General features: G+C 39.6%; 1 protein-coding gene across 1 annotated transcript in view; it reads left to right on the top strand.

The window, feature by feature from the left end:
• Positions 1 to 17,733, top strand: part of Pxn (Peroxidasin) — a 493,078-nt gene that overhangs the window by 324,957 nt on the left and 150,388 nt on the right. The window contains exons 3-5 of the mRNA XM_080277593.1: positions 8,291 to 8,362; positions 14,783 to 14,854; positions 16,483 to 16,554. Coding sequence (XP_080133719.1) covers positions 8,291 to 8,362; positions 14,783 to 14,854; positions 16,483 to 16,554 — 216 coding nt within the window. The remainder of the gene's footprint in view (positions 1 to 8,290; positions 8,363 to 14,782; positions 14,855 to 16,482; positions 16,555 to 17,733) is intronic.

Genomic DNA, 17,733 nt, shown 5'->3' with positions numbered 1-17,733 from the left:
ATGAAAAGAGAACTAACTGTACTATCATTTAATCACTATTTTCTTCAGGGAAAAATATAATAATTTTCCATAATTCTCCACTTATACAGAGGGAAACACTGAACAATTTTTCCTTCGCTGAGCCAAGGCATATCTAACCCACTGATCAGAGCCACACCCAGATTCACCCACCTATAAACGGGTTGCATTGCGGCCACAGATAAGCCAAAATATATGCTGCTATAATTTCTTAACTGTGTGATTTCGCAGTGATAATCTGAAGGGGAAGGTGTTTGGATGTATGAAAGTTTAACGTCCTAGGCCCTACCATGTGTGTGTGTGTGTGTGTGTGTGTGTGTTGTATTGTTATTACTTTGCGCTGTTATTATCGCTACTTGTTACGTCTGTCATTTCTGTTGATTCATGGCATTATCATTGTTACTGGATTGTTGTTGTTGATGTTATTCACATCACACAAGAGTGCAGGTGGTGGACTGTGGTACTAGCAAGCATTAACATTCTCCCACACGATCCTGCAGGAAAGGTGTGATGTAGGTGGATGCATCGCACACCTGTGAGCCTTACTTCCTGTTCAGTCTCAACACCCCTGACGAAAAGGATATCGTTTTTATATTTCGTATCAAATTAAGATTTACTGAGTACATTGGCGCTTTCTTGTTTTCTTTCTTTCTTTCTTTCTTTTTTATTTCTCTTCTGTCTTTATTTTTCTTTTATGTCTCGTCTTTGTTTGTTTCTTTCTTTCTCTCTAGATAGCACAGTTAAATATGTTATTGCGAACCGTTCTTAATTTATCAAACTTCAAACTACCACCTCATCACTGGACAAGAGGTTTTCGCTTCGTGTATAACCCTGACAACAACTTTCATTCAGTCATTAATGGGAGCAGTGAGTGAGCACGAACTGTTGCGCTACAGTGTACAGACAGCAAGGTGCTATCTGTCCAGTTTATCTGAAGGTTATTTACAGCTGATGAAACAACGAGAGTCTTGTCCTAAGTAATGTGCGTCTCAACTGGTTCGATTTTTGCCTCCGCCAAGGAGGTTATGTTTTTGTCCGCGTTGGTTTGTTTGTCTGTTTGTTTGTTAGCGGGATTACTCAAAAAGTTATGAACGGATTTTGCTGATGTTTTTTGGAGGGGTAGAGTATGGCCCAAGGAATAATGCAATAGAATTTTGTTGTGATCCGGATCATCATCCGGATCCAGGAATATTTTAAAGGATTCTCTACCATTGCAGGATAATGGCAGTTTCAACTCGATAAATAATGCATACAATGCTTGCACAAAAAGTTCAAGATAACATCTCCGCCTTGGCAGAGGTTTGCAGTCTCGGATTGCTCTGTTCTCCGATGTATTCGCCAAGTATTAGGACGATACTTATTTAGTGCTGTGCACAGTCGCGGACATAAATACTGATCTGCTTGATTACGACAACTAACCAGGGCAGTGAACGATAACTTTCGAAACCCAGTGATACCCAACCACATTTTCCAGAATATTGTGTGTTTTATAAATGATGGTCTAAAAACTGGGGCGTTATTAATAGCTGTTTTTTTTTTTCTTTCTTTCTCTCTTTGTCGCGTTCCTGTTTCCTTGAAGCATGTTTGAGAATAGTCTTGGTGCTGCATATATATTCGCTTGGAGAAAATGAACAAGCCCTCCAGGGATGAGAATATTAAATTTCATTAAAAAAAAAAAAATGCACTGGATATAGTTAGGAGGCAGAAACTTTACGGCGGTGCTTTTACTGTATTTCGTGCATTTCGTACTTAGTGATGAAAATGCTTAATTCAACCCTACAGGTATAGTACACTAGGTTATGTTTTAATATTCCCTACCAATTCCGTGGGGATAAAAGTCGGCAACAGACCGTATGGTGATCATCACAGGCAGCACTTATTTTGTTTCCCTGCCAAGATTGATTTTATTGTATTTACATGGGGTACCATTGTTGTGGGCCCAGGGTGACCATGACTTGATAAAACATGTCTTACCAGTACTGTAGTTATGGATAGTAAGGATAGTTAGTTTGATCGGCGGGTAGGATTTGGCGGGTCTTTTAAACCAGATTGGTTTTATGAGCAGAAACGAAACGGCTCCTTCGACGCCGCGGATCCTGAACGCCAGCTTGGACGACAAAAATTCGCCTAAAATCTTGTCAGCAACTGAACTTACATACTGAAATTGTGTTTAGTATTAGGCGCTATAAAATAGGATACGCTTACAGAAGAGTTTATACACAAAACTCATCTCTCATATTATAGCGTCACCGTGCAGAGGCTTCATTGCTAATTAAGACTTTATGTTCCACTTATCTTTCGGTGGCTTATTTTCATTCACATCAGTGCGGCACCGCGCGATCTCCAGGAGTTTGGTTTCTTCCCATAGACTTCACTTATGTTGATGTCTGCTTAGGAAATATACGTGCAGTTTGACCCATTTAACCCGACGTCTTCTGTGCTTTGTACAGTCTAACGTCAGACGATTTTTGTGTTTAGGAGGGATTCATAATTGTCCTTCTCTCCTATAACTTTTTCCTATTCTTACAACAACTTGACGAATTTACTCAAGTATGAGAGGACCTCTATGTTAAAAGGGTAATGAAGGTTATATTTACCTCCCCCCAGTCCAAAGTGTCTCCTGGTGGTTAATTAATATTGTATGGAGGTATGAGGAATAATATATGAAATACGTTATCGGTCACAAGAGGTTAAGGTTCATTTTGTGCTTAATTTGATCCCTGAGGGTATATTCGACGAGGCTTTTTTCTTTCATTTCTTCTTTTTTTTCTTTCTTTCTTTCCTTCTTTTTCTGCATCGCGGCACTGTATTTTTTTCAGTAGCAACATATGAGCCGTTCCTCCGTCATATCACTTCCATTCATCCCATCCTTCATTTCTCCCTCTCTTTTTCTTTGCCGTCTTTTGTTCCTGCTCGTCCTTATCACCCCTTCCTTCATTCCTCCCCTTCTTTCATCTCTCCACCTGCCATTCTTCTTCCTCCATTCATCCCTTCCTTCTTCATTCCTCCTCTTCCTTCATCTCCTTCTTCACCTTCATTCCTCTTCCTTTTATTCATTCCATTCCTTCATTTCTCCCTCCCATATTCCTCCTCCTCATCGCCCTTCCAATGCCTTCCTCGTGGTCTTTCATTGCATATTTTGTTCACGCAGGTCGTTGAGTATAAGTGGGCAAAGGAATAATAAAAAAGTAACCCAGCGGACGATATCACCAATGCATTGAATCGTAATTTTGTGCGTGACGTTTCTTGCAAGAGATTTTTAGCCCCATCAGATATATTATTCTGTTTTACAAGGAGAATTTGAGAATTGGCTCCATTAAGCTCTTCCGTACGAGGTCTCTCCATACTGAGTGAAATTTTCTGAAAGTGGCAAGAATGAAATACAGAACAAAGTACGTTATCCTGTTGAAGTCATAAATAATACTTTTTTATTCGAGCTTCATGGAATGCAACAAAATACCAAACGAATATATGGGAAACTGAAGGAGCTGATAACCGTATGTCAAGTGAAGGTAAGAACAGCGAAAATTTAGCACTCAGTGATACATTTCAAATTTGCATGCATGTACTGTATATGGAGAGGTGGAATGTGCCCCGACATACGAACCCTGATAAATAACTAAGCTTTATTTTTAATCTGTATATTATCACTAGAGGTCTCATCCTAAGCCAAACATAATCGTCTGGAGGTGAACAAAAAAATAATAATAATAATAAAATAAAGCCTTTCAAAAGACACAATCATCATCACCATCAGCATCATGCCACCATTACCATCATCATCATCCTTATCCTTTTTTCCCATGTACGGATGGGGTAAAATAGGGTCCAGGAACAAGGAAAGAGAAAGTACGAATATGGGAGAACTGTCTACAATGAAATGAGCCTCGATATCATTCGCACGTCATTCATCCAGTGTCTGCCAGAAGTAAAAAGAAAGAAAAATGTCTGCCAGAAGTTAGAAGAAAGAAAAATGGCGTCGTTGTACTGAAAGGGTTGAGTACTGCTCATTCTTTCCTGTGAGAGTCCAAAGGTTAGTTAGCATTGCCGTCCCGTAAGTCAACCCCGTACTCAGAGGACCCATAATCCCGAGGGTGGGCGCCGCGTACCAAAACAGAGGATCGGCCGTAACTCACGTCTGTTGGCGGGCTCGATATGGTAAGGCAAATACTCGAGTGGAAGGCATACTGAGGACTTTGCGGTTTCTCTTTCAGCCGCTGCGCCTCCTCGCACGTCTCAGCAAATACTCACTTGAGATTGTGAGACTCGTGTTTGCCAGACCAGAGGAAGGTGGTCGCCATGAACGCCACATAAAGCGAGTCTACGTATAGGGTGACCAGCTGACTCTTCATTTGAATCGCTTACGGTACATGTGCGACAGCTGTAAGAAATAATCTCAGGTAACTCTTTCAGTTAGAGACGTTTTGTGTAATTATTGTGTTTTGACTCCGAACAGATATTGACAGTGAACTTATGAGAGATTTCCTTAACTGAAAGGATTACCTCATAACTATGAGAGCTTTGTAATAACATCGTTTGGTGGTGGCAAAAATTAAAAGTAACTAAGTCACCATACCGTAGACTGGGGACGAACTGCCTGCTATGGGTAGTTTTCAAAATTTCATTTCTGTATATAAGGTCAGTAACAACTAAAATACAAAACATGAAATTTCCAAGTAAAGAATGTCAAAAGACAGCGGCTGAACAGACAGATGCATAGACATATAGAGAGGCATACATGACTAAATTGCCTACCTGTTACGCCACTGGTAAAAATACATTTTCGTAATGTGTGGATTAAGTAAGACTTTTTATCCTCCTCACTACGAGATATCAAAATAAATAGTCATATTTCTTTTTTTTTTTTTCCCCGTGATTGAACTAAAGAAAAAAAGACCCATCGTACTGAAGAAGTTGATGGAAAGTGTGTCAGATCCTTCCATTACAGAAAGTATTCGTCTGGAGAGAGTAAAGTTGATAAGGACACCATGGCACTGAAGAGTCTAAAAGCTGTGGGCTGGTGGAAATACCGCTACTGACAGTGAAGCTGCTGTGTTGAGGATACCATTAATGTCATAGTGTTTATTTACCCTCAGACCTTCTTTGGATTATGCTTTCCTGTCCACTGCTTGGGGCAGAGATATGTGTGTGTGTGTGTGTGTGTGTGTGTGTGTGTGTGTGTGTGTGTGCGCGCGCGCACATATACGACGCACGGATATGGGTGTTAGTGGGTGGGTTGGGGGTTGGATGTGTGGGTGTGAGATATTAAGCAGTTCATGTGACGTCAGCTCTTACAGTATATATCGCTATCTTTTTATATGAAGTGGAGTGTTTCTCTATAGTTAATCCTGTCAGATTCCTTACTTGTCTAAGCTTTTAATAATTATTATAATAATTTTTATTATTTTGTTGTTGTTATTATTATTTACTCAGACTCCATCCTTTTCTCAGACTAGGGAGAGCCGATTATGTATTTTAATCCCTTCAGAACGATGACACTTTTTGTATATATTCTTGTTACCGCAGAAGAATTTGTTTGGCTTAGGAAATGCATTTTTTAAGTTAGACTCTATCACATCCTATCACTGCAAGAGACCGGCCGTAGGCTGAATAATAATAAATAAATAAATTTAGCAGTAATAAGGTAAAAATAAGAGGCGTATCCAACAGACGAAGTGGGCAGAAAAAATAAATAACAAGAGAAGAGATAGGAGAGACCTAGAGAGAGGATGTGGTGATGAGTGTAACAAGAGAAGAGCTTTAGGCGAGACTGCACAAAGCGACTCTTAATAGAGCGGTATGAGAAATTAATGATCTTGGTGCTCTCCCTTCCCCTGTCTCTCATTTTTTCTGTTTCTTGCTACCTTCCTGTTTTGTTTCTTCCCTTTTTCTCTCTCCTTCCGTCCCCCTCCTCCCGCCCACACTGACCCTCCTCTCTCTTCCCTTCTCGTTGCCTCCTCCTCTTCCCCTGTCTGTTTACTGCTCCTTTCTCTAATTCTCTCGTACTATCCCTCTTCTCCTCTTAATCCCCTTCCACTCCACCTCCTTCCATCCAACCAATTCTTTCTGTCTTCCTCTTTACCTCTTATTCTCTCTCCTGTCCTCTCCCCTAGTTCCTCCACCCTACCTGTCCCTCCCTTTTATCCTTTTCCCGTTTCCATCATCGCTTCCCGACTCCCTCCATTTTTCTGTCATCCATTTTTCCTCCATCTGTTTTTCCCTCTTCCTATATTTATTTCTCTTTTCCGTCTCTCATTCACTTTTCTTTCGCCATTCTTCTGCCAACTTTTTCCTCCATATCTCTATTCATCTCTTTCTTCGATTCATTTTTTCATTGTACCTATTATTTTCATTATAACCATTTTTGTTCCATCCTTTTTTCAGTCTTCTTCGTCACTTTCTTGTTTATTTTCTTTTTTTTTCTCTTCATAGTCTCATTTTTATCATTTCATCTGTTCCACTCTTCTAGCCTACTTTTCCTCTCTTCCTTATCTAGCCTCTGTCTTTATTTTTCTGTTCCCTTTTTCCTTTTTACCCCCTTATTTTTCTCACTAGTGCCTCTTTCTCTCTCTCCTCCCCTTTCTTCTTATTTCCATTTCAAACATTCTCTTTTCTATTTTTCTAACCCTCTTTCCCGTTTTCCTTATCTGATCTTTCTGTGTGTATTCTTTTCTCATTTTTTCCGTCTGTAATCATCTTTTTACTTTATTTTTCTTTTCCTCTTTAGTCCTCTCTTGTTTTGTTTCAGACTTCTCTCCCCTTCCTTATCTAGTCGCTATTTTCACTTCTTTTTCTTCGTTTTCTGTGTTTACCATCTTTTTGTCTCGTTAGTGCCTCTACCACGTTTCCTTTTCTTATTTTTTTTTTCTAAATCAAACCTACTTTCCTCCTTCCAACCTTCTCTCTCCCCCCTCTTTCCTTATCTAGTCTCTCCATCTTTATTCCTTTCTCTTCCGTCTCTTCTTTTACCATCCTTTTACCTCATTAGGGCCTCATCTGTCATCTCTCGCGCTTTCCCTAACCCTGGAGTTTTTTTTTTTTTCCTCTGTTTCTATATGTCTTCTTACGTAACTCTCTCCTGCTGGCCTGTTCTTATGTCCCTCTCCAGTTTCATGGTTCCTCTACTTTTAATAGCTTCTTTTTTTCTGTTTCTGGTTTTCTTTTCCTCATAATTGCTCTCTCTCTCTCTCTCTCTCTCTCTCTCTCTCTCTCTCTCTCTCTCTCTCTCTCTCTCTCTCTCTCTCTCTCTCCTGGTTCATACTGCTTCTTCATCTGATCGCCTTCTTTTAGTTACCAAGTCTTTTCGTGTCGTTTTATAATGTCCATTTGTCCCTTTTATCCCACCTTGTATCGCTTATTGACTCCATCGCAGAAAGTGGAAGGAGGTTATGTTTTCATCGCAGTCTGTGCACCTGATAATAGCAATCTAATCGAAGGATCGTGATGAAAATTTGGCGTTATATATAATTTCCCATTGACCCAAGGATGCAGTGGCTAAATTAAGGTGAAAGTATGGCAAAGGACAAGGAAGTAAAGGTATAAACTAATTTTCAGAGGTATGGACAGTAAAGAGCGGCCTTCTAGTCCTCTGTTTATGTTTGCTTACTCCCAGTGTCCTACCTTCACCCAGTCGTCCTTCTCCGTTCCCCTTTCCCCTCCTCCCATATCTTTGTCCTCATCTTTACTGTGCCACGTGCTGTCTCCATCCTCACCCTACTGCCCTTATCATGACCCTCTTTACAGTCTCGTCTTACTTTTCACTCCTTCCTCTTATGCTGTAAAATAATTGTACTCGTGCGTGTGAATTTGTATAATTGTTTGTGTATATGTGTGACTCAGAGGAAGAAAATGTGTTTATACGTACGTAAATACTGCGTACTTTATTTTCTCGAATCATTTGTGTCGTGTTCCTTTTCTTTGCAACTGTATCAGGCCGTGTAAAATCCACTTCGAGATATAAACATTCTCGGAGGACAGAATGAGTCAGAAATAGTCTGTCTTCATGCTGGCTAAGAACGAATCAGAAAGGTGTTCAGGGCTTTTGAAAGTGAACATGTTTTAAGGGTTGTGTGTGTGTGTGTGTGTGTGTGTGTGTGTGTGTGTGTGTGTGTGTGTGTGTGTGTGTGTGTGTGTTTTATGAATCTGAATGTCACTATTGTGAAGGCATATTGTATGAATTTTACCATAAGGATCATAATATTAAAGTATATCATCAACTGTGTAATATATTCTTTGATGTGTACTAAGTGACCCCTTTTGTTTCCTCCCTCAGCCTGCTGAACAACAATCACATCACCAGGCTGCAGAACGGCTCCTTCACCGGCCTCGAGTCCCTGCGTTACCTGTGAGTACAACCCTTCTCCGTATTCAGAAACTTTACTGAGCTTAAGTTCCGTATAAGAATGCATGTTTATAATTTTATCTTCATTCACACAGCCAGCAAACACTTCACAACCAGACCCTGCAGAGTGAAACTTTAAGTGCCTTGTATCAGTTGTTAGCTGACTTTCTTGGGCTTGAGTTTTGTATATAATTGCGTTTTTATTCGTCTGACTTTATTTGGCCAGTTATGAAACATTTCAGAGCCAAACCAGATTGATTACCGAAGTGTCTGCCACCCATATTCATAAACTTTCCTTGGCTTAAGCCCAGTGGAGAGAAAAGATCACCAGAGTAAGCAGAAGGATTAGTTCTAAGAAAAAAGCCAGGTATGTTGGAGCTCTCTCCAAGGCGGTCAGGGATACGGATAGGATGCTGAATATGTTGGTCTAGGGCATTAGAGGATAGATAAGGTATAGGCTTGTTCACCAGGTGGATCAGTGAATAGAGAGGAGAGCCAAAGGTGGTGTTGAACACTGAAATTACCTTCAGTGGAGATTTCAGAGAATGGAAAAAAATTGGTATGGTAGAATGTATTCAATCTTAACAAAATTTCATAGTCGGTAGACTCAGGGGATAAGTACACATAACAGATGTTTTTAATCAGAGATTGACAGGTTATCCAAAGCCAAAGTGCAAAGAATTCAGCGGAGTCAGGTTCAGAAATACGAGTAAGATGTGTTGTTGTATACATATACACAACAACCACCTTTGTCTTCGAAATGGGTATAGAGAAAGTAGGAGGATACAGAGAAGGATTTGCCATTAGTTGCTTCAGACAGCTGAATCTTAGTGAGGAAGAGAAGGTGAGGTATTGTTTAGAGAAAGGGAGGTGGCGTGCCGCAGAGAAAATGAGAGGAAAGACCACGAATGTTGCAAAAGTGGAGAGAGAGAGAGAGAGAGAGAGGTTCCATGAACCTCGCTTGGTCGTCACTGGGAGAGAGGTGGATGGTGGGGGCGTTTATGCCTCCCCCCAGGAGACTCCGCGGATGGGGATATATATATATATATATATATATATATATATATATATATATATATATATATATATATATATATATATATATATATATAAAGTGTGGTACGTAATGGGTATGTACTTTGGTGTAAACAAGTAGAGGATAATGTAAAGGAGAGTATGCTGGCCTACTCCCCATGTTAATGCAACACTGTTCAGCAAAGAGAGTTGGTGTGAAGCTAGTCCTGTCGAGGGCTGGTGAAACGGGAGCTTCAGCTCTCCCATTCACCAGCTTTCCATCCACCGCGGGAATACTGGCCCTGTTGCACTGATGATAAATCTGTAGCACCAGCATATGAAAAAGCAGTCTTATCATGCTTCTGTTATCACCCATATTACAAGTCCGAGTGTATAGACTACATCCATACTCTGACTACTGAACAAGTGGCGGTATGCGAGAATTGCCTGGTCAAAAGGAGTCAGAATGTTGCTAGGCACAGTCGGCAACAAAAGTCCTGTCGCCTCTCCTACTTCTCCCTTCATTGACTTTGACTGTCAGCCTCATGAATTCGCAGTGACCGACATTGATAACTTTATATGGCTACAGGTCATTGTCATCAGTGTCATTTGCTTCGAATTCATCAGACTAGATTTCAAAGTCCATGAGGCGACAGGACTTTTGTTAGTGATGGTACGTTAAACTCCAGAAATGGTTAGAAAATGCTAAAAACCCTAGGAAAATGCTAAAATGTGACAGAATCCTTAAACTCACTTCAGATCTTATTGAAATTCAGCGTTAGACAGATACTCTCGCTAGATCCGGTACCAAAAGCGCTGAAACGGCAACCCTGTGATGTACTCAGGCGTATCGGAGCTTGCCCAAATAAGAATGCTGATAAATATGACTTGAATACTTCCTGGCTGCCACTGTGCTCACTCTGCTGGAACCAAGTGCGTGTATGAATTATGCAAGCCTGTTCAGATATATTGCATTAATGACTGACAGCTAATGTAAAGAGCATCTATAACAGCGGTACTCAATTGGTAGACCGCGGTCCAAATCCGGACCTCGGTGAGCTTTTGTGTGGACCCCAGCACCTTCCTGTCTTTAAAAGAAGGGGAAAACATAAATAAGCAAATAAGTAAATAATTGGTCTTTAACGTGGATCAGCAACTAATAGTAGTTTTTAATTTTACACTGTTTTTCCTGCTCCTGAATCGTCAGTGAACACCTTCATCATTATTTTAGACTAGCTGTCACATCATTTGCACCAACGTTCAGGGAATTAGCAAGAAGGAATAAAGGTCACTTTTCATACTAATAAAGTAATGATAATTCAGTCACTCTGTGACAGGTCTGTATTAGTAATATTTACATTTACAGTCCAAGTGAAAACTGATCCTCCTCCCTTCAACGAATCGAGAGATTTTTTTTGTTTTTATCCAAACTGTACTATACTTGCATACCATACTGTTATGTAATATGTTGTGCATGTTACAGAAAAATATGGAATTTCGTTTTCCCTCCGTGAAGAACCGTTGAATTTTGACCCTCCAAATATGCTTACCAAGACCTGCAGTGTTTTAGATATTTTTTCCATTTCTTTTTCTCCCGGGAATCCTATTCATCTAGTAGAATGGATGGTTACTTCTAGGATTAATGTACAGTCAGTGATTTTTTTTTTTTTTTTTTTTTTTTAGAGAGAATTGACGTTTGTAGTTAATTTTCATCAACATCTTGAGGCAAAAAAATCCATGTAGCTTGAATACGTTGAAATGTGTGCTCCTATCTGTTTCATAGTACCACATTTTGAATTAAGACTTTCATCCGGACCCTTGCCACTTACGAGACTGTGTCTGGACCTTCACACATAGTAATTGAGTACCCCTGATCTATAAATTAATATAGACAACGTTCCCACCATCATCGCCAAACTTCACTGTGTGGAACCGGAACAAAAGAAATGAAGTTTGCGATGGTTACCTTCTTACATAGCAGCGTCTGCGGATGCAGCTTATACATAACTTCTTGATACCAGGGGTCATTTTTGTAAACTCTTTTAGGTTGTGAACAAGATGGTGTGAATATGCTTGTCTTCACTCATACTGACTAATTAGAGTGAATATTAAAGTAACAGAACAGGTCTGTGATAATGGTTAATTTATGAAGACTTGTTTTTCGTGTAAATTGGTTAGGCTTCTATATAAAATACTGCCCCAGGATGCAAGATCACCACACGAAATCCATAGAATTATTGGGCAACACAGGAAGAGGTAGAGAGTGTGCCCTCTTATCTTGACACATTCTTTGGTGTTAACGGAGGGAGTATTCATAAAGGATTTTAACGACATGCAAGTCTCCATAGTGGTGAGATATGATAATAATAATAATAATGATAATAATAGTAATAATATTAATAATGATAGTAGTAGTAGTAGTAATTTTATATAGTCTTATTCACGTTGATAATCGCTCTAGTTTTTGTATGAAGTATTGGCGGCTGTGTGAATGTAGTTAAAAGTACAAGCAAAGAGTCCTATATATAACCGAAACCCATGAAATTTTAATGGTAGAGGAAGCGAGGGCGAGAATGGTAGAGGAAGCGAGGTCTCCCATACAATTACTGAGCAACATGGTGAGAGGCAGAGTGTGTGGCCACTTATCTCAACACACTCTTTGATGTTAGTCAGGGTGTCAGCCAGGGTGTAAAACTGGTGGAGGGGTGAGTGGCGCCACCATAAAAACGCCCCTCATCTAAAGCTCCGTCAGCCTCGTAATTTGTGTACAGTAGATTACCATAGGACGAAGCAGAGGATATTTTCTTCATTTTTAATGCTGTTATGTCCGTGGCTGTTGTATTTTACTCATGATTTTTTTTTTTTTTCGATTTTCTTTTCTCTTTCATGAGGGGTGGGGGTAAACAGCTTTCATCAGCCTTTTCTCTGCTAGAGATTCGTCCTGAAAATGAAAATATTTTGGTGACAGTTAAAATATCAGTAATCGTGCTGAAAGGGTTACACTGTCAGCCTGGCAATTTGTACACACTAGTTCTTTCACATTAGCTTGTCCCAGATGCCGTCCTTTTGTAGCTTATTTCACGTAGTACAGGAGCAGAAAAAGTGCAGTGACTCTGTATCCTTTCCATAGCACCACTTTGTGGCTAGCATCATATTTTAGTGTTGATCTCGATTCACAGCTTGGCATTTGACATGGAGGTATGGTAATTTTAGGCCAAATGAGAGTAAAGAGAGTATGCTAACAGGTGGAGTAGAAGGTTGTAAACACAGGCTTCACTGATGGTGAGAGTAAACTGGCACCGGTTTGTCTCTTGGAACAACCAGAGGTAAAATGTGTCATTGCCCATAGTTCCTTCACTTCTAATGGTCTCCTTTGTGCAACATAACATCGCCTTGTGTTATCAGGGTTGAATAAGATGTCATCGCACTGAAAGGGTTAATAGAGTTTAATCCCTTTTCTATGGGTGGAGGGTCGCGGGTCATAACTCATTCATACGTGAATCTGCAACAAGTAGGATTTTGAGGAAAAGGTCCATTCCATTATAGTCGCCATTCTAATAGCTTCAGATTACAGAATTCTCCTATAAGTAACTTTGAAGAAGACCCAACACCTCCGTCAATGGAGGACTCTGCCTACTAAAGTGATAAGCAGAAACATTTTGTCTGTTTCCTGCAAAAATCTAATTCTTAGGGGAAATCCTTTGTAGTGAAGGACTGAGTGAGAGCTGTATCCACCCCCTCTTTCAAAGTCGTTCCTAAGCTGAAATAAATCCGCAGGAGGAAACAGTAATGTAATAAAAAGGACGGCATGGGACTGAAGAAGTTTAATTTCCCAAGAGAGTTCCTTTGCATGACAGTGATGGATAACCTTGTCACTTAACGCATGAGTTATAGTTCATCATTTATTCCATTTTCTTTTTTTCTTTTTTTTTTCTTTTTTTCTTTTTTAGCATCAGACTCGAAAAGCCCTTTACCTGCTAATGCAGGATAACGGCACGGTGTTAATTAGTTCATGCTCTCTCTCTCTCTCTCTCTCTCTCTCTCTCTGTGCTAGAGCTTAAGTCTTGTAGAAGACTGGTTTTTCATAAAGTATTCCACACTATAGCTATTAGGCATACATTTTACAATCAAACCAGAGTGTATATTTAAGGAGAAAATGCAGCCCCCCCCAAAAAAAAATCCTAACAATAATCTTCAGCTGTGGAGAATTGGTGTAAGATCTTTTATGAATAGCAACGGTAATGGAGAATACTTGTTTGCGGTGTAATGTATGGCTCAGTGAAGGGCCGTGTGGCGTGGCTCTGTTCCCTGGAGTTGCTCTAGGATTTGGTGAAGTGAGCCACGGGGTAGGAAGTAAGATGGGAGTATATTTCTGTGATGTAAAATGAGCTAGGGTATGTTTCTGTGGTATGCCGTATTGTGAAGTCTGGGTAGTTTTTCCTCTGTCTTTTTATTGCTAGACGTTTGATTTAAGGACTGTAGGCTTATGAGACTTCCCACCATCAGACGGCATTGTTTAAGTTAAGAAGGACCTTCAACAATGAATGGAGTTGGTGAAAGCTATTTATAACCTCTTCCTGTTCGAAACGTAGCCCCGGAACTAAGAAATGAATAAAGAAAAGTATAAGTAAATAAATAAAGGGCATCGTATTGAAGAGATTAACATTCAATTGTATATTATTACTGACTTTTTACCATCGTCATAGTTTGCTTTGACAACGTACAGTATACAGAAATAATATGGTGAGCAAGAGTTAATAATATATCTTCGTAATTCGACATAAACGTCATTGTAAGAAAATGGTCAGAAACACCTCTAAGCTTATTATCTTCAGTTTCATTCGTTCCCGCCACATGAAGGCACCCGTCTTGCGTTCCTTCACGTTATAATTGGTGATATTAACTCCCTGAATCATGTGACGTATTCTGTTGGTTTCGTCTTCTTGCCTTCAGACGATGCAATTCATCTTTGGAGAAACCTTTGTAGTGAAGTGGCCAGAGGAAGCTATATTGAGCCCCTTGGTTCTAAAAGTTTTTCTTAAGCCGAATAAAAGCGTTTGGAGATAACAAGAATGAAATTACGAATACGTCATCGGATTGAAGAGGTTGAAAATATCAACTGCCCACAAGAATGGTCGTTTTTTAAAAGCTTTGTTTATTGTTAGTGTTTTCCATCATCATCATCATCATCATCATTATCGTCGTCGTCACAGCAGCAGCAACAGCAGCTGCAACCTAACCCAAAATTCAGTTGTTCCAGAAGGGTGGATAGTATTCAGGTATAAATAAGAAAAAATTACAAAAATTAATTTTGCTAAGAGAATGCTCAGTCACCTTTACTTTAGCGTCTTATTAAATCTGCACTCACTTCAATCACCGTTATATTTGCACCTGCCTGTCTCCCCCCAGATACCTGTACAAGAACCGAATACGTGTGATAGAGAAGGGCGTGTTTAACGGCCTCAACAAGCTGGAGCAACTGTGAGTATTCCTGCTGTTGCCGCCCAGTCATTATCCCAGGTTTTACTACTTACGTTAAGAAATGGTATTATTGTTTTAAGGGAAGTAATTGCTCATCAGTTTTTTAAAATTAATGTCTCCAGTCATGTGAACGTAAATTGCTGTGAAATTAATGTTTTTAGTGCAGTGTAACTGTATTGTAAAGACATCCCTATTCACAAAATTGTAAATTCATATCATTGCCGTACTTGCAAATGTTTCATGTCTTTCCATACGTAGCCTTTATATTAATATATTGCTTCCTTTACAGAATGTTTATACCACCATCTTTTTTGTGGATACTTTTTGACAGTAGAAAACTGGACTTATGCTTTCCTAATCAGCTTATTAACATACAGTACATACCCCGTGCCCCTTCATTTTCCAGGTTGTTTAGTAACTTAGTTTAGCCACATTAATCACAGGTCACTAAATAGTCCTGGAATTTATAGGTCATGAAATTGCATAATTTTTGGATCACGGATCATTACGGAAAGGAACTCCTTATTAAGAAACAGCCTTACAGTCAAGTCACGGTGTGGTGTGTAACTGTCTGATCCCATAAAATCTACGGGCAATTTACGTACGGTTTACTCACATTGTTTTAAACCGGTACGATTTACTCACATGGTCATAATCTAGTAGAAACTGATGAATTTCAGATGACATATCTAACAAATTTGGAAGTATAATGCTTTGCCTAACCATTTCTGTTAAGAATGTTTAGTATTCTGATAACTATCAGCTTTGATTACGGAATAAATTATTTGCTCATAACGTAGTAACATCTCACTGTATGCCCAGACCCTTGGAAGGGTGAAAATTGAGGGCACTGTGAAAGAATGTTCTTAATTCATACAACTGGTATGAGAGTTTATGTTACTTCAGTCGGTGAAATAAACTCTGAATAAGTGACATTTTCACCTATCTTTTAATCCAGTTTTTTCCCCTAGTCCGTGTCTCTTGTTCTGTCTTTTTCTCTCAGTAGTAAGATGTAAGAGCAAATGTAGGACTAGGGCTAAAATCCTCATTGCTTTACTATCTTGTTGATCTTAGTGTATCATAAAATCCAAGCTTCCAGTCTCCTTGCATTTCACTGTCTTCCTTCCGTCGCCTTTCTCATTAGTGACTAACGGACTGCCAGGGACAGTATGAAGATAGACTAATGATTAGTATATCTCCATACTGTCCCTGCCAGTGCCGATTGTACACAGTATCAGTAGTCCATCTCTTCTTGTTCTCTCTGTTTTATTTCAGTAGCACGACGATATGCAGATGTGAGAATGAAAATCTAAGTTTCACTATTCTTGCAAAATTCCACATTCCAGAACTGTGACTTACATTACACTCGATGCTACCAGGATTATTCCCCTTTTCTCTCTTATATCTTCTTTTTCAGTTTCTTTCAGTTGTAAGATCATATGTAGAAGACAGATAAGACTAGAAGCCTCTGTTCTTTTGCCGATTACTTTACCTCATTTTTTCTTATCATGGTATATCATGGCGAGTTCCGAGCTTCCAAAATATTGACTTTCGTTTCACTCGCTCTTCTCACAACTCTACTTTCTCCCTCACACTCCCTCACCGTGCATGCTCCCTCATCATTGCAGGTATCTTCATTTCAACGACCTTGGATCATTCGAGGCCGAGACCTTCTCCAATTTGTCCGTCCTAGAGCGGTTGTAAGTATATAGAGAGCACACTAGTTTTAATGGGGGTGAAGGTAGACCCGTCTTCACCATTTGGTCTGGAAGCTGTGAAATTGTCTTCATATTATCTTCCCTGAGTATTATTATTATTCATACTGTTATTCTTATTACTATCGTTCAACTTTATTTCTGCTTATTTTGAGGCCTGATATTTCAGCTTCCATGCCAACGGTGTAGGAAGGAATGGGGATGCTTGGGGTTTATTCTTGTGGGCCAAGAGGGTTCCCTAGCTCCTCGTCCTTACTAGCTTATTTATGCATATGGCACGTACATATACTTTTGTATGATAATCTATGTAATCTGCATTTCCTGCGGACGTAAACAACACACAAGAAAATGCAGTACCTGTACTTCTTTCACCACGATGACACCTTTAGTATCTCATTCTCGCTACTATCATATGTTTAATTCAGCTTATGGGAAGGGAATATTAGAGTATATAATTATACCTCTAAGCCCTTCATGGATGTCTTTCCCAGTCTGAATAAAAAGTCAGGCGATCGCAAGAATGGAACATAAAAAGACGTCACAGCACTGAGCAGCGAGAAGGTGTAACGAAGAGAAATAATCACTAAGGGAGAAGTGCCAGAGAACCTCCAAGCCCCACCAGAATAAGACTCGTTTTGTGTATGCGTGTTTGGCGGGATGTGTGTGTCCTAATGTGTGTCCCGCCTGTTCTTTTACAGATATCTACATTTCAACAAGATAGAAAGATTAGCTCCTGATGTATTCTCCAACTTGAATAGGTTGCTAAGGCTGTAAGTAAAGTGAAGTAGCCGAGTAAATATGGTTGAGATTTTCAATAAAGCACGCCATATTTTTTCCATTTCTCCTTTTTTGCCCTAAGTTTGGAATGGTTCGAGTAATAATTTTTTTCCCTATATTAGATCTCTATTTCGCACAAATAGCAATCATGTAAATAGCTAGCCTTATTCTTGTTGACTTGAGAGAGTTCGTAGCGCCTGTTCTTTAGCGAATTACTTTGCACAATGTGCTTTTATATTCTCTTAGGTACTATTGACACAAACTGTATTGATATTGAAGAGGTATGAAAAATGTATAAGAGAATATTGGTGCGTAGTATGCAAATTACATCGCAAATAAAATCGCTAATGAAGCGCCACGAAGTCTCCTATGTCAATGGGAATCTCC

This window comes from Coenobita brevimanus, chromosome 70 (assembly GCF_032717465.1).
Source record: "Coenobita brevimanus isolate Jiangsu-jjx chromosome 70, ASM3271746v2, whole genome shotgun sequence".
Lineage (NCBI taxonomy): Eukaryota > Metazoa > Arthropoda > Malacostraca > Decapoda > Coenobitidae > Coenobita > Coenobita brevimanus.
The sequence above is the reverse complement of the archived record's forward strand: the minus strand, read 5'-3'. Positions and strand labels throughout refer to the sequence as shown.